A 27402-nucleotide genomic window follows, 5' to 3' on the forward strand; every position below is an offset into this window, starting at 1 on the left:
AATACATAAGAGAGATTAGGAACCTTCATCACATTTTTAAAAGTAATGTGTAATTTTCTTTTGTTGAGTTGCCCATTGGCCTGTGAGTAGGATACAATTTTAAATCTATTATCCGTGCCTGAGGTACCTGCTTTATAATCCAGGACTAGAAGCTGATAAGCTGTGCCAGGTGCCATAATGCTGTTTCTTGCTAGCTACAGTATCTCAGAGGTATTCTGTGGCTTCCATGCTTGGAAAAGACAGGCAATCTGGTCCAAACATTGAATAATCACTTTTTTTCTCATTTTTTTCTGTAAGTCCAACATTTTTTATTTTTTGCATTGTTTAATTATGATCGGGGTTTTTCCATTTACCACAGTGGCATTGTTCATTTGAATCCTGAAATACTTGTTATCTCCCACAAGGCAGCCATACGTGCTTTAAAGACCAGGCCATGATTGGGATTTACATTCTTGATACGTAGGTAATTGAGGCCCCCCACCCCCCCAAAGTCTGAGCTTACAGTCACTCTGAACATTATTCCTCCTTCTTAAACTTTCACTTCATAAGAAAAAAATATCTTATTTTATCCTATTTTATACCAAATTCAAGGTAAAGCCAACCTACTTAAAATCATTTTTTCTAAATGTTGTTCTAATTTCTTCTGGAAAGGTCCCTGCGACCCTGAGTGCAGCGAGGTCGGCTGCGATGGGCCAGGACCGGACCACTGCAATGACTGTTTGCACTACTACTACAAGCTGAAAAACAACACGAGGTAAGAGAGAAACCAAGTCACGGGCCCTCGGCATACCCAGGAGTTCCCACAGGGTCACTGCGGGCCAGGCATTATGGGTTCCCCATCAGGACGTGAAAGCACAGAAAACGTGCTGCTGCACAAGCCTGATGCCTCCTTGTGTAATTCAAAATGGTGAAACTGATCTCGAGTTACAAAGTGCAGAGAAAAAAGAATTAATTCATTTGAAATGGAGTGTTGAGGGAGAGCTCTGTAGATACCCTGAACCACCAGAAAAATGAACAGTGATTCTCTACGGAACCCTGAAGAACACCAACATTTCTAGACAGAGGAAGGGAGACTTCATTCAATTCCATACGTACATGTGGTTAGAATACACTTGCATCTCAGAGGAGGTATCAAGTCTCCAGAAAAGTTTCACCTAAGTAAAAGGCCTTACTTTATTATAACAATTCACCATGTTTCATTATAGAGCAATCATACATTGGCCATTTTTTTTCCCTAATTGGGACCTGTGCTTGATATTAAACAGGAAAGCTAGTATTCACAGTATATTTGTTCAATCAAATATGTTGCTATTCTCCAGAATACAGATATTATTTGAAATATAATGATATGTCAGTTCCACTGCCACTATAAAGTGAATACGAGACAGTGTTCTAGCATTTTCCCTTCATGAAAATGCCAGTGCATGGGCCAAACGGGTGCTTTCCCACATGGGTAAATCCTCCACATGGCCAAGGTGCTGGTCCCCACTCCTCACTCTTCTGCTCTGCTTTGACCCTGTACCCCTGGATTCTGCCTCCAGCTCTGCCGATCTGTGTCTAAGGGCAGGGCCATGGAACAGTGGCTGTCCCAACAGAGGCCATGACTCACATCCCTGCCACCTCTCCCTCCAGGGAGCTGACTTGTGGCGACTCCACACTCCAGTCACCCTGACAAACACAGACATGTTCCTGTTTCCGTTCTTGCTGGAATTTAAATTCCTCAAAGGAAAGGCCCTGGTCTACTCAGCACCTCTATTATCTCCTAGACTTGTTAGCAAAATGCCTGCCATTCAGTTGGTACTTGGTAAATATTTGTTGAATGAATAAATAAAGCCTTGTCCTTCAATTAAATTAAAAAAATTAAGTTCCTTGTTTATCATAAGCAACATAAATTTAAATATATTTATATTAAGACAACAGCATATAACTACCACCACCCACATACAGTCCATGTGACAAACACACCAAAATATAAGTAACCCCTTATGAGTGACCTTTATGCACAAAATCATGCTTCCCACATATTTTCCCCTTCAACTCAATGCCATAACCTTCCTTTTGAGACTCAATTTCTAACCATCATCCCTGTTAAAGAGCTAGAACACTTTACTTGGTATTGTGTGACTGCATTGCTGCATCAGCACCCTACACAGGAAGATGCTGTAACCAACAGAACTGGGCCCTTTGGCTGTGGCGTTACTCACCATCATGGTTTAAAAAGGGTTTTGAGACAGAAGACCCGGTCACTGGTGATGCCACCCCTCTTTCTCATCGTTCCCCACGCAGGGTCTGTGTCTCCAGCTGCCCCGCGGGCCACTACCACGCCGACAAGAAGCGGTGCAGGAAGTGTGCTCCCAACTGCGAGTCCTGCTTCGGCAGCCACGGCGACCAGTGCCTGTCCTGCAAACATGGCTACTTCCTGAACGAAGAGACCAACAGCTGTGTCCCTCACTGCCCTGATGGATCATACCAGGACACCAGTGAGTTCATTTCAAATAGCTGGTTTTAGAGAACAAATGAAAGGTTTTCATTTGAAGTGACTTTGGGAGGAATATTCCTCCCTGTGAAATCTAGGCCTTGCTTAATATCCAACAGGATCTAATCAAATTTTTAAAGAGAACAATTTAGAATTGTTTTGTAAAAAGGCCTGCAACTAACTGTGTTTGGGGGTCCTCAAGCCCACACCCAGATTCAGTGACTTGGGCATCCCCACAAGACCCTTCATATAGTTGTGCTTATGTGCTCAGTTATGATTAATTACATCAAAGTAAATCAGAGGGAAAGGATTCAAAGTCCATTGGAAACCAGGCCCAAGTTCTAAGAGTTTTGTCCAGTGGAGCCCCACAGGATACATTTCGTTTCCCCAAGGACAACATGAGTGAAATGTACTCCACAAGGGAACCTCCTTGGGACTCAGTGCTGTGGTTGTTAATTGGGGTGTGGTCATGAAGGCACCCTCTGCCCAGCCCTTACCAAAATTCCCAGACTCCTATAAGGAAAGAAGGGGTTCAGTGTGGACCAAACTGTTTATGCAAACAATTCAGGCATCTTGACTCACTCTTACCTGTTAGGATGGTGGAAACCCTTCTGAAATCCAAGTTCGCAACCTTCTGAGTAGGCTTTCATAAGACAGTGACCAGGCCTGCTCTTTTCTGCACACTAACCAAAGAATACTTTTCAAAACTTTAAAAAACATGACCTTCATGTAAGTGAAGAATGAACACATGCCAAGGACTTACTTAACCCATTAATGAGTGAACCTGCAGGGAAACACATGGGTTCAGAGACTGCCGGGGATTATAGCCCACTAGGAAAGGCAAAGTAAAATCCATTTGCTGAGTTAGAGACAAATGATTCCCAACATGGCCATCAATACAACTAGAATGTTGGGGTTCTTTATTTCAAATGGACATGTCATTTGCAAGTTTACCAAACAAAAAATCTGTAAATTAGCATGTATTTCACAGAGTTTGGGGACTAATTAACCATCATTAGTAAACAGACAAAACTACATTCTCTAGAGAATTAAATGATCCTTGGGCGTACCTACTTGTTAATGCTCTGGTGTGGCCCTGAAAAGGGCTGCAGGTATCTTTTGCCTTATTTCTGAATTCTCGATCACTTGTCTTAACAAGGGTATCACTCTGTGGTGTAGTAGAGTTCATCAGAGTAGTCCTAAAAGCTGTGAGTATGGGAGTCTGCCATTCCTTTCCCCGGCCGGAGGCATTGCTTTTCAACCTTGACATTAGTGGGATTTTTTTCATTGTTGGAAGTTAGGAAACCCTGCTTGGGAGAGAGAATGGGAAGAGGAGGGGAAAGGCTAATGAACTATGCAACTAAGAATTAAATGGGCTGTAGTTCTCTTATCTGCAAAATGGTAGATAACTCTAAGGTATTTGTTAATGCTACAATTCCTACCCTAATTTGCTAAAAAGTGATAGCAAATGTTGATTGAGGGCTTTTCCTACAATTTTCTGCTCAAGGCCATGTGTACTACAGCATACATTAGCAAACATTGGAACATCTCCACATGCTCCTATGGAATCCAATTGACCAACTAATTTATAACCTCTTTGTTGTTTTTTAACAGAGAAAAATCTTTGTCGGAAATGCAGTGAAAACTGCAAGACATGTACTGACTCCCACAATTGTACAGAATGTAGGGATGGATTAAGGTAAGATGGTGAAGGTCTGCATAAGTAACACAGCCCGGGGAGCTTCTCAGTATAAATAACCCTTTGCCATCACCCTTGAGTTGACTCCCATTTGCATGATCTCTACTATTATATGTGAAAAATCGGATGCCATCTTGGCTAAGGAAGGTTTATAAACGAAATAAAATTATCGTTAGAAAAGATGGCTCTGATACAAGTAAATAAAATGGCCATTTCAGAGGCTTGCTTTGTACTTTTTGACTGGCAGTGCACCAGTCAAGGGTTACTGTTTAGGTAATACTGAGTTACATTTAATTCCCCTGATGGTCAGAAACGATCCCCTTGCCTTTATTCTTGCCATATAGCCAGTCATTCTCTTAAGAACCTCAGGCTTGGTTCCATTATGCCATCCTCTGCCTATAGATTTAACATGTTGATCGTATAAGAGATATTTTCCTTGAATGGATGACTTGCTCATGGCTAAAGCCAGATAAAGCAGGTCCTGGGATAGCTCTGGCTTATATCAATTAGCCTATAGTAAAATTGATTTTGTTATATACATTGTTTTGCTTAAAGTCACAGAAGCTTTTGAAAACATTAAGAGAGGGCTTACTGTAGTTGAGGACTTACTGTAGTTGATAGATTCTGTAGAACAAGATGCAGCTCAAATGAATTAGGTCGTCTCTCTTGATTAGAGAGGGTCAAACCATCCTACGTTGAATGAGGAGCTGGAGTCCGGGTTTTGCACAACTCTAGAATTCTGCTGCACTCGATCCCTTTTAAATGTTGATGGTATTTCTATTTCCACCTTTGATTAGAGGTGAAATAAGCAGGGTCAGGCAGGTAGTTCTTCACATTAGTTATACTGCAACAGAATTTTTACTTTTCATAAATGCATTCAGTGTTAGTTTGTTTAGCACCTTTGATCTCAAGACAGTTTTGACAAATATCAGTCTAGTCAGCCTAATTCTTTTTGGAGAAGGGGCAGATTGCTATATTAAAAAGAAGGAAGATAGATGAGGAATCAAACCCACCCCTGCTGTTTATCAGCTGTGTGACCTTGGCTGAGTCACTTAGCCACTCTGAGCTTCAATTTTCTCATCTATAAAATGGTGATAACACCTGTGTTCTGGATTATAAGGATTAATTATGATGACATTTACAAAGCACTTTAGTCCAGTATCTGACACATAATTGGTCCATGAGAAATAAAAGATTTTTTTAGGATTATTTCTAAAGTTAACCAGTGCTCTTCAATAGAAATGAGAGCCACATGTTAATTTTAAATGTGCCTGTAGCCACATAAAAAGAAATTAAATATTTTAATAAAGTCATTTCAACATGTAATCAGTATAGAAGAATTTTAGTAAGATTTTTTACTTTTGTTGTTGTACCAAGTCTCAGAAATATGGTATTTTACCCCGAACCACATCTCAATTCAAACAATAATTTTTTATCTATATTTAGATTTTATAAACTTTAGTTGAAGTAGCTGAGTTGTTCCATTCCAAACTTACTCAAAATTTTGCCAATAACTGAACTCAATGCCAATTTGTAAAATTTAGAATTCCATTCCTTAGCCACACTAGGAGCTCCAGTGCTTGAGCAGGTGGAACAGCACAGGCCTAACTCACTGGTTCATCACGGACAGAACACAGGTGTGCAGGACCAGCTCCATTAACCAGGCCATCGCTATCTGCTGGAAGAAGCAGAAAGCTTCAGGGTTCACAGTGATGTCCTCTGCTGCACGTCCCACTTAGTTCATTCCCTTCTCACACAGTGTCACCTCTGTCTCCAGCTGCATGAATGCCAACCTCAGAAGTAATGTCCTTTATTAGAAAAATTAGGCAGCTTTTAAAACTTGGATACATTTTTTGGTGGTACTATTTCCTCCCACAAAAAGATCCATTTGATGTACTGTCCTTTTTTCCAGCTCTTTAGAAAGGGGAGGGATATTCTTTTAAACATTTTTTAATCCTCACCTTGGATTTTTTTTTCATTGATTTTATAGAGAAACATTAATCGGTTGCCTCCTATACAAGCCCTGACCTGGAATCAAACCCACAACCAAACTTTGGGTATACAGGACAATGCTACAACCAATTGAGCCACCTGGCCAGGGTGGAAGGAATATTCTTTTTAAATGACAGCTCTCTGGCCACTGAGGATATCTGTGAATGGAGAACACTTTCAGTTTGCTACTCTCATTGAGGCTCTCAGTATTTTCCTTAGGGGCTTCTGAGTTGACCATTTTGCTCAAGACCTGTAAATTTTTACAGAGTGGCTAAGAACAAACATGGAAAAATATCTCTGCATAAAATACAGAAGGGAATGGGTTAAAATGTTAACAGGACTGTTTGGGATTCTTTTTCATCTACTTTGTTTTTTCCAGATTTATTTATGGAAATAAATTTTACCTTGTAAAATTACTATAATACATATACATACAGCAAAGTCAAATAAGATGTGAACTGGAGCAATGTGTGAAGAGTGTAAGAAAAAAGAACCTATTTTGACCCTGTTGCTTAGACATCCTTCTTCAGTATCTTCTATTTGGTGACATAGGATTACATCTCCCTGGTTCCAGTCACACTTTAGTTATGAAATGAGTAATACCTGTATATTAGATGGTGAAAATTCTATTTATTTTGAATTTTCAGAATCCATCTGTAGAATATGAGAAAGACCATAGTTTACAGAATTTAGGAGAGTGAAAAAATAGATTCCTTATTTGACATTCTAGCAATTCATTCGACACTAAGTGTGCTAGGTAGACAAAATGTGGAACACATTATATCTAGAAAAACTAAATAGTAATATAACTAAGAAAAGGTGAGATGTGTGGGGAAGCAGCAGTATAGGTAGGTAGTTGAGTTAAATTATTCATTAGAGTTTAAATCAAGAAATAGAGGCAAAGTGTATTAAAATTCTGTTGTGGGAACCAATAAGAACTAGAATCAGAAACACTTAAAAATAAAAAAATCTCCTGGGAGTTTAGGCAGGAATGGTTGTGCCCTCTAATTCAATTATAATTCATTTACTGTGTGTTCCTACTGCATTTATAATTATGAAACAACTTTTAAATATATTATGTAGGTCTGGATATCAGGAAATAGTTAGGCACATTATTAGGTAATGCGATTGTTTTGTCCATAAAATACTTTTTAAAACCTCTGAGTTGTAAGATGTGTCAGCCAGTCTAACAGCTCAGAGGACTGTCCCCAAAGCCTGCAGCACATGTATGTGATACAGACATCATTATAGTAAGGCACAGAGAGGCACTGTGGCATAGAGAGGGGGAAAATAGAAGGTATAAGGGCTAGTTCCCTGCTTTGAAGCTTTGCCAAATCCACAGGTCTCGGGGGGGAACTGTATTTGTTACGTATGGGATTGGGAGTCATTACCTCATTGCCTTGATCACAGCAGTCTATGTCCTCAGCCTGCAGGGATCCCAGTGTTCCATCGCCTGTGAGAACGGACAGTACTTCAACGGCCAGGACTGTCAGCCCTGTCACCGCTTCTGTGCCACCTGTGCTGGTACCTTCTCCCCCAGTCCTTGTGTTTGTATCTCTGGCTCTGGTTTGGCTTTTGTTTATCTGTTTTTAGCCATCACTCATGCAAACCCACTTGATATATACTTCTCCGGCTATTACTCTGAAAATATCTCTTCCATTAATCATGCATGTACTCTCATTGAAAGTCAGGCCTCAGCATCCTATCTTCATGAGAAATCTGAATTCCCCAGTGATATCTCCTTCTCTTTCCAAAGATTTGATGCTTTTGGAAAATGGGAGTGTTTCTTTTTCCCCAAAGACTATAAGAAAAAGCACAAGTATTAAATTATAACTCTTAAAATTATATTAATGGCATTTTCACAAACTGGGAGAAACAGCCCATCATGCAACTGCTTCTGAGATTTTCTGTTCCTTGTGTTTGTCTTGCTTTGAAGGGGCGGGTGCTGATGGGTGCATTAACTGCACGGAGGGTTACTTCATGGAGGATGGGAGATGTGTGCAGAGCTGTAGTATCAGCTATTACTTTGACCACTCTTCAGAGAATGGATACAAATCCTGCAAAAAGTAAGTGGATCTGCCGCTCAAGCCCTGGCATTTGGTTACCAGGTTCCTTATTTGACATGCCTTCATATATAAAACTTAGAAATATCAATAAAATTATGTTCAAACATTTAACTATGGAAACTACCCTGCAGCTTTAAGCCAGTTTATCTTTGTATATATAAGTGATTGCCTCAGGAGTACTTTAAAACTTTTAAAATCACACTGTCTACCTGCTAGGTTCCTTTAATGTTGCCAAACCTAGTAATTATTTTAAGAAAAGATTTTTGTGTCATCTTCAAAGAGATTAAGTTTAAGGCAATAAGAGGTGGATAGTAGTAAACACATCTTTTTCTGTGTCTGATATGTGAAAGGATGACAAATTCTACATTTGCCCTATAGATGTGACACCAGCTGTTTGACATGCAATGGTCCAGGGTTCAAGAACTGTACTAGCTGCCCCAGTGGGTATCTCCTAGACTTAGGAATGTGTCAGATGGGAGCCATCTGCAAAGACGGTGAGTACAATTGCTCATTTTCATCTTCGAAAAAAAGTGTGATCTTTCTACTTTAAGGCCTAACAATATATTTCCTTAAAGAAACTCTCAGGCATGCATTAGACAGGCCGGGCCGGATAGGGTCTTGGCATTCATTCATCTTGAACTTATCCCCCAAACCAGCTGAAGGCATATTTTTAATTGCAAGAAGAAATAAATTACCTATAGTCCCACTGGCTAAGAATCATCAGTTAACTTTCTCTAAGTAATAAACTTTACTTTTTAAAACTTTAGAGTTTTAGATGCACAGCAACATTGAGCAGAAAGTATAGAGAGTTCCCATATGTCCCCTGAACCTCAGGCACAAACACAGCCTCCCACACCAGAGTGGTGCATTTGTTACAGCTGATGAACCTACACTGACAACCTTATCACCCAAAGTTTACATTAGGGTTCACTCTTGGCATTGTATGTTCTATGGATTTTGACAAATGTATATTGATGTTTAGCTACCATTTAGTATCATACAAGGTAGTTTCACTGCCCTAAAAATCTATACTCCGCCTATTATCCTTCCTTTTTCTCTTACCCCTGGAAACCACTAATATTTTGTTGTTGGTTTCTAATCCACACCTGAGGATATTTTGCCATTAATTAGAGAGTGGAAGAGAGAGGGAAAGACAGACAGAAACATCGATGTGAGAGAAACACATCAATTGGTTGCCTCCTGCATGCGCCCTGACCAAGGCCCGGGCAGAAGCCTACAACCAAGGTACATTGCCCTTGACCGGAATCGAACCCAGGACCCTTTGGTCCGCAGGCTGACACTCTATCCACTGAGCCAAACCGGCTAGGACATCACTAATTTTTTTACTCCTCTATAGAGTTGCCATTTTCAGAATGTCATATAGTTGGAATCATACAATATATAGCCTTTCCAGTTAGTTTTCATGTATTTCTATCCCATCTTTTGCCATATATACATGGAATTTTGTACCCTGCTTTTTGCATTAAGCATTAGACATTAATAGAATCCTGTTTTATGAAACTTCATTTTTAATAACAGCATAAATTCATGTGGAGATGCCACAGTGTATTTCCATTCTGTTATTTGGATTGTTTATAATTTTGATATGTACTAGTAAATAACAATCAAATGGTATCTGAATTGTTCATTAAGCCTAAGGATAAGAATTAATGACAGCCAAAACCGGTTTGGCTCAGTGGATAGAGCGTCGGCCTGAAAGGTCCTGGGTTTGATTCCGGTCAAGGGCATGTAACTTGGTTGCGGGCACATCCCCAGTAGGAGGTGTGCAAGAGGCAGCTGATCGATGTTTCTCTCTCATCGATGTTTCTGACTATCCTTCTTCCTTCCTCTCTGTAAAAAATCAATAAAATATTTTTTTAAAAAAATGTAAATATTATTTAAAAAAAAAAAAGAATTAATGACAGAACCAGGTAATTTTGGTCCATTTTTCTTTCTTTGCACCAGTGGTTTTCAAGCAAAATTTCAGGACTCCATAACTTCCCCAAAAATTCAGAATGAATTGATCTTGGGGTTGCATTAGACAGGTCGTGCCTGATAGAGCACTGGCATTCATTCATTTGGTTTTGACCATGAATATTTTTAGAAGTTTCTCAGTTGTTTCTAATGTTTGAGAGTTTAGCAAATGCCAAGTTGCCTCAGTTTCCCTATCTATAAAATGAATAACTTTAAATTATTCTAACTCCAACATTTTGTGAACTCTAGCTCTTAATTCACATAGAGGGGTCCATAAAATTTATGCCTAAATTTTATGCAGACAATACATATCAATGATGCAGAAATTATTTTGAACCATTATTGTTCTAAGCATCTTTGTATTGTTATGGAAATAGAGAAATAAAACAAGTATGCATTTGGAACAGTCTTACCTGACAAGATCATTCCCCTGGGTTGATTCTCTGTCTTCCTTTGAATGGCTCTCTTTTAGAAATTGACAAAGGGCAGAATAGTACTGTGGACTCGGGAGTCAGAATGCTGTTTTTCATATTTGGGATCCATACCTTAGGCAGGTTGTGAATTTCTATGGGCCTCAATTCCCTCATCTGTAAAAATGAGGATATATTGCTGACCTCGTATGGTTATTCCACAACTATTAGGAATCTCAGAAAGACTTCACAAAGAACTGGGCACGCAATGGCACTGACAGAACATTATTTATGGTCTCGTTTCCGTGGAGCATCATAGGTGACTTTACATTTTCATAGTTTTTCTGATGTATGATGGGTCTGGCAGGGACAGGCCAGATCCACTCAGGCTCTGTGTCCAAGTTTTTTTGACCAGAGTGATTCTTACCACACAACTGTGGGGTGAGAGGATTGGGGGATGGCATCCCCAGGACCACGTAAGTATCACTTTTTAATTACCGGCAAGTGCTCTTAAGAGAGGATCCCCTTATATCTGACAGTGGCAGCTCTATCCAGGGATGGAGTGCTGCAGATGCTGTTGAGCACCCTGCCTCAACCTAGGTTCAGGTGGGTGCCAAATCTGAACTCTCCATTAACACGTTAAGCGCCCAGCCTGTTTTGTCTTCCGGACGGAAAGTATAGTGTCAGTGACCAGTGACTGGGCGCTTAACGTGTTAACCTAGATAACAGTTTGCCCTACCCTGGGGATTCCATGGAACCCCATTCAACTCGCACACCCAGATGGAACCTCTTTCAGCCCTTGTCTTTCTTGGATACAAAAGCAGTCTGCCTGGACTGCACTGCACTTTCCTAAAAATTTTCAAAGGTCCATAAATCACAACTTGCCCTCTCCTCTTGCTAAGCAGCCCCAAACCCAGCAATAATGGCAGCCAGTCCCAGCACAGCCTCTCCAAGCACCTCCAAGCCCAGCACAGGCAGTAACCACCTGCAGATCATTTTGTAGTTCCTACCAGGTGGCCCCAGGCCAGCCATAGGCAGTGACTGAATTTGCTCTATATCCCAAAGCCTCACCCAAGAGGCCCCAGAACCAATATAACCAGTGGCCAGCCTCAGTTCACACTAGAGTAACACCCAACCAGCTCCTCAAAGGACATTTCCAAAGGGCAGACATGGTGGGCACCAGAGCCCACTAACGCAACTCCCTCTCCATGGGATCAGCCCCTGCACAACAATTTGTCAGTGTAGTCATGACCAATCCTCACAGACATTCAGCCTGAGGGCCAATCCCACCCACTGATGACTTAACTATTCACAAAACCTAAACAAAGGGAACCAGGCTCAGGTAAGCAGGAGACTGTGCCTCACAGGACACCTACTACATAAGGCCATCCTGCCAGGACTAGGAGAAGTAGCAGATCTACATAATAAGTAGAAATAAACACATGGAGGCAGCCAAAATGAGGAAACAAAGAAACATTCCCAAATGCAAAACGGGACATAACTCCAGAAAAATAACTAAACGAAATGGAAGCAATCTACCAGAAACAGAGTACAAAACACTAGTTATAAGGATGCTCAATGAACTTACACAAAGAAATTGAAACCACAAAAAGAACCTTTCTGAAATGAATACATCAGAGGGAATCAACCGATTAGATGAAGCAGAGGATCAAATTAGTAACTTGGAAGACAAGGTAGCATAAAACACACAATCAGAAAAGCAGAAAGAAAAAGAGGCTTTTAAAAAATGATAGTTTAAGGGGCCTCTGAGACATCAATCAAGCCCACCAACATTTGCATCATATGGGGTACCAAAAGGAGAAGGGATAGAGCAAGGGATTGAAAACATCCCTAACCTGGTGAGGAAAATGGACATACAAGTCCAGAAAGCACAGAGACTCCCAAGCAATTATATGCTGAAGAAATGGATAAATTTCCAGAAACAAACTCTTCTAACCCCAAATCAAGAACATAAAATTGGAACAGATCAATTACTACTAACTAAATTCATCAGTAATAATAATAATTTTAAAAAAAAAAACTCCCAACAACATAAGTCCTATACCAGATAGTTTCACAGGCTAATTTTACCAAGCATTTAAAGAATTAATATCTATTCTTCTCAAACTACTTTAAAAAATTGAAGAGGAGAAAAGACTACCATACTCATTTTACAAGGCTGTCATTGCCCTAATTCCAAAACCAAACAAAGACATTACAAAGGAAAAATAATATAGGCCAATTTCCCTGATGAACACAGATGCATTATGGTGTAAGAAAGTGATCCAGTTTCATTCTCTTGCATGTGTCTGCCCAGTTTTCCCAACACCATTTACTGAAGAGACTGTCTTTACACCATTGTATATTCTTGCTTCCTTTGTCATAGGTTAATTGATCATGTAGTTGTGGGTTTCTCTATTATGTTCCATTTCTGATTAATATAGCCTTATGCTACCTGATATGAAACAATACTATAACTCCAACATTGTCTTTCTCAAGATTGCTGTGGCTATTTGGGGTCTTTTGTAGTTCCATATAAATTTTAGGATTATTTTTTCCTGTGAAAAATGCCACCGGTGTTTTGATAAGGATTGCACTGAATCTGTAGATTGCTTTGGGTAGTATGGACATTTTTACAATGTTAATTCTTTCTATCCATGAGCATGGTATATATGCTTCCATATACAAGAATAAACTCAATATGGATTAAAGACTTAAATGTAAGATCCCAAACCATAAAACTCCTAGAAGAAAACATAGTCAAGAAAGTCTTTGATACTGCTCTTAGTAACTTTTTTTTTTTTAACATATCTCCTCGGGTAAAGGAAACCAGAGAAAAAATGGGACTACACCAAACTAAAGAGGTTTTGCACAGTGAAGGAAACTATCAAAAAAAGAATAGACAACCTACTGATTGGTAGACTATATTGGCCAATGACACATCTGATAAGGGATTAATATTTTAAAAAATCTGAGGAAAAAATGGGTAGAGGACTGAATAGACATTTCTCCAAAAAGGACCTACAGATGGCCAATAGACATATGAAAAGATGCTCAACATCACTAATCATCAGGGAAATGCAAATAAAAACCACAATGAGATATTACCTCACACCTGTCAGAATGACTATCATCAATAAATGAACAAACAATAGGTGTTGGCGAATATGTGGAGAAAAGGGAACCCTCATGCACTGTTGGTAGGATTGTATAGTGGTGCAGCCACTATGGAAAATATTATGGAGGTTCCTCAAAAAGTTAAAAATAGAACCCAGCAATTCCACCTCTGGGTATTTATCTGAAGATATCCAGAACACTAATTCAAAAAGATATATGCACCTCTATGTTAATTGAAGGACTATTTACAATACCTAAGATAAGGAAGCAAGTTATATATCTACTGATAGACAAATGGATAAAGAAGATGTGGTCTACACACACACACACACAAACTAGTATACAATATATTAGCCATAAAAAAAGAATGAAATCTTGCTATTTGCAACAACATGGATGGACCTTAGAGGGTATTATGAAGTGAAAGAAGGCAGACTGAGAAAGACAAATACCATATCTCATTTATATGTGAAATCTAAAAAAACAAAGGAACAATCAAAACAGAAACAAATTGATAGTTGCAAGTTGGGAGGGTTTTGGGGATGGGTGAAAATGGTAAAGGGATTTATTGGTACAAATTGGCAGCTATACTAGTAAAAATAGTCACAGGAATATAAGGTACAACATAGGGGATTTAGTCGATAATATTGTAATAATTATGCATGGTGTCAGGCTCCATTGGTGACTTACTGGGGTGATCACTTTGTAAAGTATATAAATGTCTAGTCACTATGTTATATACCTGAAACTAATATAATACTGTATGTCAACTGTAATTGAAAATAAAAAAGGGAATGATGATCACAATTTTAGAGAGTTTACTTATGGAAAAGAAGGAAAATAAGCACATGACAGATCCAAGAAAATCAGAAATACTCTTATTCTGAAAGGGGATGGGTTCATGGATGGTCAAAGTATTATTATGCTTTCTTATGTATTTTGTGTCTCAGATATTACATATTACAGTTATAAAGACCATTAAATTGGGGGGGGGGGGGAGGAGACAGAAAAATAATATTAATGGCTCACCGGGCTTTTCATTTTTCAAATCACATGGCAACTGCATTTAGGGATGTGCTATTTATTCTTTTTCAACTGTCATATTTCAGTGATTCTAAGACACCTCTCTTACATTTTATCATCTCTGAAATCAGATGCATCTTACAATTCATGGCAGCTTACAACTGCTTTTGCCCCAGTAGGTTGATGTGATATAATTGTCACAGAGATGTCTAGTCAAGTGAGGCACATGGTTACTACTTTGCTCCGATAAGTAGCAAAATTGCTCTGAAAAATTAAACTGTGTTTTTCAGAATTCAAAGGAAGAGTTATTGCACAGAAACCAAATAGCATGCTATATAAGTTTAGCAAATACTTCCAATAAGCATAAAATTGTTAAGTGAATATTGTGTCATCACTTAATGAGAAGCATTTTTGTCTTGCTAGTAACTAACAGCGATGCATCTTAAATCTGGTGTCTTAGAGTCTGTGAAATATCATATAAATGACTATTACTCTGTTCTAGGTAATTCTAAAAATAAAACTCCTTGCTTATGTTATTATTGATTTCTAATTTATTCTTTTTTCTAATCTTTTTTTCCTTTCACAAATGGATTCCAATCACATTTACCGTTGGACTGCAATTATCTCTCCTTGAAAAACAATGCTGTTGACTGAAATCACTTTGGGTGGACCAAATTTTTCTCCTTGTTGACTGCTCCTGAATGATCTCTTCCAATCCCACAATCTGCCTCTCTGGCCAATCAAAACCTTCTTCCATGTGTGTACATCATGCTGCTCTCGTCCTCAACTCCCCCCCTCTCTCGCTGACTTCCTGGAAAAGCAACGGAAGAGTCCTGGGCGGAAGGAGGCTTCTGTATGCTAGTGAAAAAGAACAATCTGTGCCAGCGGAAGGTTCTCCAACAACTTTGCTGCAAAACATGTACATTCCAAGGCTGAGCTTCCATCCTAGATTTCTTTGTTCCTGTAGACTTATAGATTACTCCATATTATTATTAAAAAGAAAAAAAGCAAAAAAAAAAAAAAAAAAAAAAAAGCAAGCCACCTCTCTCTTTCTTGCTTTCTTTTTTTTCTCTCTCTCAATCTGTGCAGGGAGATGGTGAACTGTTTTGTCAGAACTTAAATGGAAAAAAAAAATAATAAACCTACAACAAGCCTACCTTTTATAACTGGGTGTTTAGTGCTAAACAGCCAGAACCACAGAGACAGTATTGTATGACCAAAGCATTTTGATGCCAAAATTTGACGTTAAAGTAATGATTTGATTTCCTGCCCTGGTTTTGAAGGTCCATTTTTTTTCTTTTTGCGTTTACTTGTTTCCCCTTTGAGACGCCTAAAAATACCTTTCAAAAAAGTCACAAGAGTAGACATAGATCAAAATGAAACAAAAAGCTCTTACGTTAGTCATTTTTCATGCTCGAGTCCATCACTGGTGGAAACGGCAGGAAACTGGACCTCCTGGGCCAGTTAGACCATCCTGCGGAGTTGTGCTCAGAGTCGTTTGTCTTTGTTTTTTTTTGCAGTTGAACATTGATACTTTCCACACATAAATTACTTCATGAATTATGTGGTTTTGGCATTGTACTCACTTGATAAGTCTGTTCCACTGGTTTCATCAGATAGACTTGCTGCTACTTACTGGCTTATCCATTGTAGACTAGGTGATTTTACACACAGCTAGTCAAGTGGGATTGCACTGCATAGTCAGATTGGTGATGGACAGCATGCAAAGTTACACAAACAGCTGAGACTGATCCAGTTCCCCCAAATTCCAAGTGTTCACTGTGTAGGCCCTGCACAATCTCTTGGTGCTATCTAGCCATTATCCCCATAGCATTTTTCTAAAGGCCACTGTCAATTCCATTTGTTGTGGTGGAAAGCATTTTGGATGTGATGCAGGAAATTTCTTCCTGGAGTCAAAAGTTTCTAAAAGGTCCTGTATTTTTTAAGAAATAGAGTTGATTTAAATAATATTTAAGCTCGTGCCCAAGTTGGCTGGGCAGCGTTTTTCAATGGTGCTTATTAGAAGTTTTTCATCTTCTCACTTTCAGAAAATAAAACTGGAAATTGAATATGGGCGGCATGATTGTACCCTCCTGGTTCTGCTATTTTCCCTATCTTCTGTCCCTCTATAACTGTGCTATGATCCACCTGTATACTGAATGTCATTGAGATCCTCTGTTTTCTTGGAGATACCTTCACTGGTTTTCTATGACTTCCTAAACACATCCTGGAATCTAGCAGACTGAATTATGCGAGAACTGTTTTGGATCAGTGGTCAGAAATTTGGAAGCCTGGTAGATCATTTTACCACTTCTGAGTTTCTCTTTTTAGGAGAGGAGAGACATATCAAGTTTCCTCATTTTTCATATCAAAGCTCCATTGGTGACCTCATTTGCTTTGGGAGTGACCAGCCATCTTACAGACTTTGTTTTTACTTACAAGATGTCACTGGCCTCACAGATGAGAAGAGGAATGATATCAATATAGATTCTCCTAGGAAGGAGCTGGGAAGTGGATGCTAAGATCCCCATCTAAGGAACAAGTTAGTTAAAAGTCTACCTTGAAAATACTCATTCCTAGACATCAAACTTAACATCCAACCCAAGGTGAATAAGAACTCAAATAATCTAATGACCTTCTTAGTTAGCACTGTAGTATACTGAGTCACGTGTTGATTCATAAGTGACTAGAGAATTAAGTGATTTGCTGAGCAGTTTTTCTCTTCATAATAATGCAGGCCCTTCTGACCTGAAGAAAGTTATTCCTGGTTATGGCATCTAGTCTTATATTTAAAGGCACAGTCTTTAAATGGACAAATATAAGCACAACCTAAGCAAGGTCAAGTAGATGGGAAAATCGGATTTGCCTGCAAAGGAGTACATGTAACTGAACGATCCAATAGTATTTGGGGCACAAAAGTTACTATGATAGGAAAGAGAAAAATGATGTCTGTGTTCTTAAACAAATAACCATCACTATGAGAGCCAAATTCATTGGGGTCCACCAAAGTGTGTTCTATTTCCCACTGACCATGCAGACGCACATCGTGGAAATACTGGTTTAACTACTAGTGTGTTACTGCCTCGTTTATCTACAGAATATTATTAACTAGAACATAATGCTTTCAAAATTTAAGTTAATGTTATATATTATGTATAAATATATATATTCATAATGAGATATATGTAATGGATAGTACAAAGTTTGGAGACTTAACAAATGCTCTAACCTTCTAGAGACAAAAGCCCTATCTTCTGTTCTCTTTTGTCTTTTTATTTTTAATTAGTGACCCATTGTTAAATCCAAATCCACTTTTACTGAAAAATACTGTACATGTGTAAAATGTTCAGTTGTTTTTTTGTAAAATATAGTAGAATGGTTGTAATTGATACTGGCCAAAATCAATGTTATTCCATATTTTATTTTTTCTATTAAATTAACCTAAGTTCCTGTTTATTTGATCTGTCCATACCCATGTGTAAACATCTCTGAAAGGGTGAGGTAATGAGAGACTTCTCTGTTTCCACATAGAAGCTGAACAAGAAGAAAAGGGCAGAGGAGATTGAGGTGGCTAAATAAAGTTGGAAAGAAAGGGTCAGTAGAAGTGGGATTTAAAAAGAAGGGAAAAAGTGACAGCAATATAAGAAAGGACGAGTTTAGGTTTGGTCATAAATGTATTTCAAATTCCATTTTTAGAAAGGTTACAAAAATATCTATAAAAGCTTGGTGCAGTTTCTGTTGAATTGTGCAGATACAATCTCCATGTATGGGCCCTCTGGGCCTGCTGTTTCCCTGGACTTCCCCAGGGTGTGGACTACTGCACACTCATCAGTGATGTATGGGCAGGGCACGAGTAGGTGGTGAATGTGAAAGCTGTTAAAAGATGGCCTGGTACCACTGAATGATATCCTGTATAAAACTGACAGTAGCTGTAACCCTGGATGCCTCAAAGATGCCTTTGTCTAAAATCTCCTGTACATGCCTCGAGGTAGGACTGAATAGTTAGAAAAAGAAGAAACTACAAAGGATTCCAGATGTTTCTGAACTCTGCTTGAGTTCCAGACTTAGCCTTGTAGTGAAAATTAATGCCCTGTCTTCTGGAAAAAGAAATGAGATCAAACAAATTGAGTTCCAATTAGTGGTAAAGATCTGGAGATGCAACAAGGTATAAGAATGAGCCTCTACTGTTGTGAAGTCCCATTATGGGGATGAGGAGAAACTAATCAACCATTGATAAGAGTATATACCTATTGATATAAATATACCCTCTCTTCTCACAAAAGCTCCAAAGCAGAGGTACATGTATTATCCTGTTTACAAATAAGAAAGCTGAGGCATATGGACTTGAAATAGACTAAGGTTACAAAGCCAGACTCAATAAAAATAAAATTTAACAGTAACACAATTAACAGTAAGTAGTGAATTCTAAATCTGAAATGAATGGAACACCAAGTTACTAAGTTCAGAGAGGCAGAAATTCCTTTGAACTGACTGGGATGAGAATTCTAGAGCAGGTGGAAGTAGAATTGGGTCTTGAAGGATGGGCTTACCTAAGCAGATGGGAGAATTGCAAGAAGAACATTACCAGTAAACGTGCTGCATAAGAGATGTTCTGGGTAGCAAGTGACTTATTTTAATGGTTTTAATCTAAATAGCCCATGGCTACAAAGGACAGTGAGTCAACATTTAATGGGTTTAGTCAAGAAGAAATCTACATTTTTACATTGCAGAAGACAAATAGTGTTCCCATCCTCCTCAACTCCCACACCCATGGAAGGCCTTGCTAATAATCATCACTATCATCTGTGGGTTGCTCAAAATTTTCTTCTCACTTTCCACCCCAGCATCGGTTTATCATCATGCTGCTGATTTCTGTCAAACACACAGTCTACCCTTCATTTTAAGGAACACAAAACTGAGTGCTTAGTAGAGAAGGGGAAGTGATTGTTGTAACTACCAAATTACAGTTTCTCAGTCCAGTGATTAACACTTTATGCAACACCTTATCCCCTCATGTAAGAGGAATATCATGTAGCTAAGAAAAGTTCACATGCATTCTTAACTGACTGCAGCTTCACATGGCAGACAGACAGCAGCTTGATGAACATGGAGAAAACTGGCGGCAATTTTAAACTGTGGCCTGGCCATTTCAACACTCCCTCCTTTCATCCTTTAATACAAAACAGAGAGTGCACAAAGGCCAACTGCAGCTTGACCTCACCTGGCCCAAGCTTGGCCCTGGCCCCAAACTCAGTAAGTGTCAGTGACAGAAAGTATAAACCTACTTCTCTTGCCTGGTTGACATCCATTTCCAAATATTATTTTTGTAGCAAACCCATAAAATCTGAAGTTTGCAGCAGAATACTGGAGTCATTGATAAATTTAGCAGAACACAGCCAAGATGGACTTAATTTCACCATGGCTTGTTAGAGGTAGTGCTAGCCCCTAGAAACGGGACTGTGATCCATATATAATGTCTCTTCATCATGAGAGTTGGAAGTCTAGCCCAGAGTCAATTCTTGGGCAAGAAGGATGCAGTTATGTAGCATCACTAAGTCTCAGAGGGCCAGTCTGGGACTGGGAAGGCCAGCAGTTCCTTCCCACTCTCTACCTGCAAGGGACCTACAAGAACATGACTATCTTGTTACTGAAGGATTATCTTACAAGGTCTCTCTAAAGGGCCATTGTTTAGGGGCAGTTGTTGGTTTTTATCAGGCCAGGGGTCAGGGAACAAAAGATAATTTGCATCCCACTTCCTTGAAATTTCCAGAAACACTCCCTGAGGCCTGAATTGTAAGACCTTTTTGCATCTTAGAAAAGAATATGTAATTTTAAGACTACTGTGTTTTAAGCTGACACACTAAAATAGCTTTATTTAATTTGCCCCCCACAAAAATCAGAGGTCTATAGAGATTAACTTTCTGATGCAAGTAAGGGGGGTTGCTGGGATCACTGCCTCCCTTTTTAAGAATGCCAGAGAAAAATCAAGTCTATACTACATATGTTGTAAGGCAGAGGGTAAGAGTTTTCTCCCAAGTCCAGAGAGAAAGCACACTGTATCCCTGGACTTGACTTTCTCTGCTTATGAGTTCAAAATAATGCTTCCATAAATAAACATTGAGTCGCTGTCATATACCAAGCTCTGAGGTGCTTCTTGTCCTCTTCAAGCTTATAGTCTGTCTAATGGGGACACAGACATAAAAACCCATGGCTATAATATGAAGCTATTTAAGTGTCTTAACAAGAGCATAACAAGTATTGTTGTCAGTCCAGAAGAGGAAGCTCACCTTACCAATTAAGTACTAAATGTCCCAAAGCTTTCCAAGGACATCCAATGATAGCTTGAAAAAGAAAAAGAGTTGCCTCTAAAATGAAGAGACGTCAAATGATATTTTAAAACCTACAAAATGCAACATATCAAAGTAGTCAATTGCAACTCAATTTTAAATATTCACAAACAATTATATTTAAGGTAGGGTAAAGGGGAATTTTAATCTGATATGAAGTAGGACCTACAGAGGTAGGAGAAACTACGTTCTGTTGGGATCATAATATAACCCTGCAAAAGAGGGAGAAATTCACTAATCATGCTGGGACTTGGGGGAATATATATATCTCTTATGTAATAAAGAGGGAATATGCTAATTGACCCTCACACCATCGCAAATATGGTGGCGCACACAGCCAACAAGGAGGGACTATGCTAATTGACTGTCCCGCCCTCAAAGATGGCAGTGCCCACAGCCAATAAGGAGGGAATATGCTAATTGACTGTTCTGCCCTCAAAGAGGGCAGTGCCCACAGCCAATAAGGAGGGGATATGCTAATTGACTGTCACGCCCTCAAAGATGGCGGCGCCCACAGCCAATAAGGAAGAAATATGCTGACTGCCCCGCCCTCAAAGATGGTAGCGCCCACAGCCAATAAGGAGGGAATATGCTAATTAACTGTCACGCCCTCAAAGATGGCAGCGCCCACAGCCACAAGATGGTAGCGCCCAGTCCCCTCATCCCTGCTGGGGCCTTGCCGCATGCCTTCCTCCGGAGTCCTCCAGTCCCCTCAAGCCCCCAGCCACCCAGGGCCGGCTGAAGCACAGGCAAGCCTTGGATGGTGGCTGCCCAGCCGCCCAGGGCTGGCTAAGGCTCAGGTAACCAGGGCCGGCCAAGGCTTGAGCTGCCAGCAGTGGCAGCAGCAGAGGTGTGATTGGGGCGTTGCCTTCCTCTGATCGCTGCATCACCTCCCACCCCTGAGGGCTCCCAGACTGTGAGAGGGGGCAGGCCAGGGTGAGGGACTCCCCCTCCAGTGCTTGAATTTTCATGCATTGGGCCTCTAGTGTGTGTGTGTGTGTGTGTGTGTGTGTGTGTGTGTGTGTGTATTCCTGTTCTCTTTCCTTAAGAGTCACACTTATAGATTCAAATAGCTAGTTGACATTTCCCTTCAGATGTTAATTTTGAAATGCCTGTTAGACATGTCCAAAATAGACTTCAGTCTCCCCAATGCCCTAAACATTACTATCACCAAATGTCTGCCATCACAGTAAATGAATTCATTCACTCAGTTGCTCAAGACCTAAGCTTATTCTTTTTTCGCCCCCAAATCCAATCCATTAGCAAGGTCCCATTAACCACACCTCCACCATATCTCTCTAAATGGTCTACTCCCCACTTCCTAGTTGTAATTCTGGGTCAGACCACCATCTCCATCCTGGACTGCTGCAGAAGCCTCTTAACTAGGCTCCCTTCTTTTCTTCCTTTCCTTTCCTCTTTTCTCTATTCTCCCTTATCCATTCTCCACATGGATAGCAGAGTGCTATTACAAATACGAAATCAGATTTCGCCTCTGCCTATTCACTCAGAGCAAAATCTGAACTCCTTCACTGAGATCTTCTGATCTCTTCTCATGCACCTTTCCCCCTTGCTCATCATCATGTTCTAGTCCTACCAACTTTATTTAGTTCTTCAAACACAAATGACTTGTTTGTGTATCAAGACCCCTGGTTGCCTTTCATCCTATAGGTCTTAAAAATCCACTTCCTTACAAAGCAATTCCCTCTACCACTCACTCCACACCTGCCCCACCTTTTTAGAGCTTTTCATAGCACTTATCACAACATGACATTTTGTGGTTCATTTAGTTATTTTTTGTCCATCTCTCCCAAGACAACATCAGTACCATGAGAGCTCGGGCTTTGTCCATCTTGTTCACAGCTTATCTTTTATGCCTAGCATAGTGCCTCAGCATCATCAACTCTCTTTTCAGAGAAGCTAACTGACTTACTCAAAAACCCCATCAAGTCAAGTCATGGCCTCCTGCCAACATATTCAAGAAGCATTCATTCAGACAGAATGCTGAAGAGGTCATATTTGCTTCAGTCCCCAAGAGAGTGATAGCTACCTTGAGCCAGCTAAATGGAAGGACTAGGTACTAAGCAGAACTCAGCTATCAGATGAGCTCACATAAGGAAGGGAGCCCATAGCTTCTTTGCACTGCAATATTCATGGCTAGAGCAACAAATTTGGCAAAGCCTAGACTTCAAAACATGGGCCTTCTTTTCCTTCTAAGAGAAAACCCTCTAAACTCATTACCAGAGAATAGGGAAGAGAAAGTGATATGCTAATACCTCCTGTCCCAAACAATGACAATAACAGTAATAATAACAACTTCCATTATGGAGTATTTCCTATGTGCTAAGCACTGTGCTAAATGCTTTCTAAGAATTATTTCATTCAATACTCCCAGTAGCCTAATTTTATCCTCTTTCTTACAAATGAGGAAGCAGATGAGGTAAATGCCTAAGGCACCCCAGTAGTAAATGGAAGATTTGGGATTAATTTGAACCCAAACAATTTGATATCAGAATCTCCAGAAGGAGAAATACAAGAGCTAGGAAGATGTCTGTCAAAACAACTTTCAGACCATGACTATGGAGCTTGCATCAGGATTATAGTTGGCCATCCAAATCCACAGATTCAACCATAGTACATTTTTTTCTTGTCATTGCTCCCTAGATAATATAGCAGAACTACTGACATAGCATTTATACAGTATTAGGTATTATCAGTACCTAGAGATGATTTATTAAAGTATATGGGAGAATGCACATTGGTTACATACAAATCAATTTGGTATCTGCAGGGGGTTCCTGGAACCAATCCTTCACAGATACTGAGGGACAACAGTATATGTATTTTAGCTGATGATATCTGGTACATGGCACATGTTGTCGCTTGTGAATAGAGCAATGTCCACTCAGGCTTACACACCATGGCCATATACTGCTTTCTGTGGTCAAGCTAGGAGTGGAGATCAATATTATCATGAGAATTAGTCTCGACCAATGGACCACATGGTCAAAAGAAATCGGAATGGATCCAGAGAAATGCGGCAGTGATTGTTAAGAAGTGAGGATGTGATGCTCCTTTCATGCTAATTTTTCTTTGTCTGGGAAGCCATCACTTGCATTCTCTAGCCCCCGATGAAATAAGGAAGAAATAGAATAGAGATACAGAAAACATGGAAAAACATTACAATGCTGAAGTATCACATAATACAAATTCTATGAGCTTCTCTGACAAATCTGGTAAAACAAATTCTTTCCAGGTGATATTAAACAGGATTTTTCTTGCCACCTGAATCATAACTGTTACAAGCTAAAGTACCAATAAAATTTAAGGCTCTTTCTTATGTGTAGGAATGTGATTTTTAATTGACTTTTGTCATAAGAAGAGCCACAAATATGACAGAAAGCAGGAGTCATCTTTCATTTTTATTATTATTGATTTTCAGAGAGGAAAAGGGGGAGAGAAAGAGGGAAAGGAAGAGCAACATCAATGTAAGAGAGCAACATGGATCAGTTGCCTCTTGTATGTGCCCCGACAGGGGATCAAACCCGCAACCTAGGTATGTGCCCTGACCAGGAATCAAACCTATGACCTTCTGGTGCATAGGACAGCACTCCAATCAACTGAGCCATACCAGCCAGGGCAGCAGGAGTCATTTTAACCATCTTCTCTCCTACTCCATCTGATCCATCAGCAAGTCAAGATAATTCTACCTCCAAAATATGTCTTAGATCCATTTGTTCTCTACCTTTACTGCTTTTGTCCTAATTCTCACATCCTGGATCAAGCTACTTCTCACCTGGGCTGTTGCAACATTTCCTAATTGGTGTCATTTAATATACAACCCTTGTGTCCACACTCTACATGTCTTTACCTTCTTCCTACAATTTATCTTCACAGCAGCCAGAGTGCTCTTTTTAAAAATTCAAAGCTCACATAAGACTCCACTATTTAAAACCCTCTCGTGGCTTCCCATTTCACTTGTGATAAAGTTGAAATTCTTTTCAATGGTCATCAAGTCTATGGTCAATCTGACCCACCTTACCTCTCAAGCCCATCTCATGCCTCGCTTCATATTTTCCAGCCATAATTACTTTCCCCAATATATCTATTCTGCTTTGTGCCTTAGAACTTTCCCATATGCCATTTGTCCTACTTTAACGCTATCCCACTCCCCTTCATCTACACCTGGCTAACATTTACTTATTACCTACACCTAGCTAACATTTATTTATTACCTAGGCCTCAGTTTAAATGTCACTTCTTCATTTCCAGATCCTTCTAGACAAGGTTATATCTCCTCATATAAGCTCTCATGGGAGCTTCTACCTTACTTTCATATTAATTACATTATAAATAGCTTGTTAATTGTAGGATTATTTGTTTGACATATATAATTCTCATTACAAAGTTTGCTCCGTGGGGGCAAAGACTGTAAATGTCTTATATCTGATGAATCTAGTAAAAGTCTCTTAAAGTATAAGTACTTGATAGCTCTCTGATCAATAGATGAGTAAGTCAATGAATAAATAATTGAGTGAATAACTGAGCAAATGACAGGGAGGAAAAAGCCACATTGGGACAACTAAATTCTAATCTTGATTCTGTGTAACTTCAGTATGGCCCTCTATGTGGCTACACCTCAGTTTCCCTATTGTCAGCTTCATCCCTGTGACCCTTCCAGTCCTTCTAGTCAATGGAAAAAGAAAATCTCAGGAGATTTCACAGATATTCTATCACTGGCCCTAAAACACACAGAAAAACCTTAGGGACAAACTCAATAAAGCTAATGTTTTAAGACATTGCCACTGAAAGTGTGCAGTACCAACAGGAGCTGGGAGTTGGATACTGTGGTTGCAGAGTTCTAAAGTGACCCCCTGACAACTGCGGCATCCACCGAACAGCTGCGAGCCCCAGAACACCGGTCCCCAACTGGCGCAAACACACGGATTCAGAGGAGCTCTACACTCCACCACTGAAAGGTCAGATTTTGCCTGGGATAAGGAGAGAGAGAACTACATAACCAGACATCTGGAGAAGAGAGACCATGGGGAGACAAAGAAACAGCCCAGATATGAAAGAAAAGCAGGCATCACCAGAAAAGGAATTAAACGAAATGGAGGCAAGCAACCTGCCAGAGAAAGAATTCAGAGAAATGGTCATAAGGTGGCTGAAAAGAATGGAAGACAAATTCGACAATATGAGTAAGAACCAAGAGGAGATGAAGAAGAACCAAGAAAAATGAAAAATGACATCGCTGCTGTAAAGAACTCAATAGAAAGCATCAAGAATAGACTAGAAGAAGCAAAGCACCACATCAGTGAGCTAGAAGACAAGATGGGAAAAAATACCCAAGTAGAGCAGCTTCTAGAAAAAAAATTAAAAAGCCGGAGGGGAGCCTAAGGGAACTTTGGGACACCACAAAACAAAACAACATCCGCATAATAGGGGTTCCAGAAGGAAAGGAAACTGAGCAAGGAATAGAAAACCTGTTTGAAGAAATAATGACAGAAAACTTCCCTGATATAGGGAAGAAAAAACCCACACAAATTCAAGAAGCTCACAGAGTCCCAAGCAAAATGAACCCCAAAAGACCGACGCCAAGGCACATTATAATTAAATTGGCAAACACCAACGACAAAGTAAGAATCTTAAAAGCGGCAAGAGAGAGACAGTAAGTTACATACAAATGAACCCCCATCAGACTAGCAACTGATTTCTCAACAGAAACTCATCAGGCCAGAAGGAAATGGAATGAAATATACAAAGTCATGCAAAGGAAGGGTCTGAAACCAAGAATACTGACCCAGCAAGGCTATCAATCAAAATTGAAGGTGAAATCAGGAGCTTCACAGACAAAAAAGGACTAAGGGAATTTATTACCACCAAACCAGCAATGCAAGAAATGCTAAAGGGTCTGCTGTAAAAAAAAAAAAAAAAAAAAAAATAGAAAAAAGAAATAGGAAGCGAAGAAGGAACACAGGGGTAAAGAATAAAAATGGCGACAAATAAGTACCTATCAATAATAACTTTAAAAGTAAATGGATTAAATGCCCCAATCAAAAGACATAGGGTAATGGATTGGATAAGAAAATAAGACCCATACACCTGCTGTCTACAAGAAACCCACCTCAGAAAAAAAGACGCACACAGACTGAGGGTGAAGGGATGGAAAAGGTTTTCCAGGCGAATGGAAATGAAAAAAAAGCTGGGGTAGCAATACTTATATCTGACAAATTAGATCTCAAAGTGAAGGACATAACAAGAGATAAGGAAGGCCACTTCATAATTCTAAAGGGAGCAA

At 39.6% G+C, this 27402-nt stretch overlaps 1 protein-coding gene across 4 annotated transcripts in view; it reads left to right on the top strand.

Moving 5' to 3' along the window:
• PCSK5 (proprotein convertase subtilisin/kexin type 5) overlaps positions 1–27402 on the top strand; it is a gene marked incomplete at its 3' end in the record, with an annotated part of 433646 nt that overhangs the window by 268161 nt on the left and 138083 nt on the right. For 3 of the 4 annotated variants that reach the window (XM_080668429.1, XM_080668430.1, XM_080668431.1), the window contains exons 15-20: positions 652–754; positions 2287–2480; positions 4091–4175; positions 7594–7691; positions 8104–8233; positions 8612–8727. In XM_080668429.1, the coding sequence (XP_080524555.1) occupies positions 652–754; positions 2287–2480; positions 4091–4175; positions 7594–7691; positions 8104–8233; positions 8612–8727 (726 nt within the window). Of the gene's footprint in view, positions 1–651; positions 755–2286; positions 2481–4090; positions 4176–7593; positions 7692–8103; positions 8234–8611; positions 8728–15577; positions 18212–27402 lie in introns of those variants that run through there. The other variant, XM_080668432.1, reaches the window with a different exon arrangement.

This window comes from Plecotus auritus, assembly GCF_963455305.1.
Source record: "Plecotus auritus genome assembly, chromosome: 5".
Classification (NCBI taxonomy): Eukaryota; Metazoa; Chordata; class Mammalia; order Chiroptera; family Vespertilionidae; genus Plecotus; species Plecotus auritus.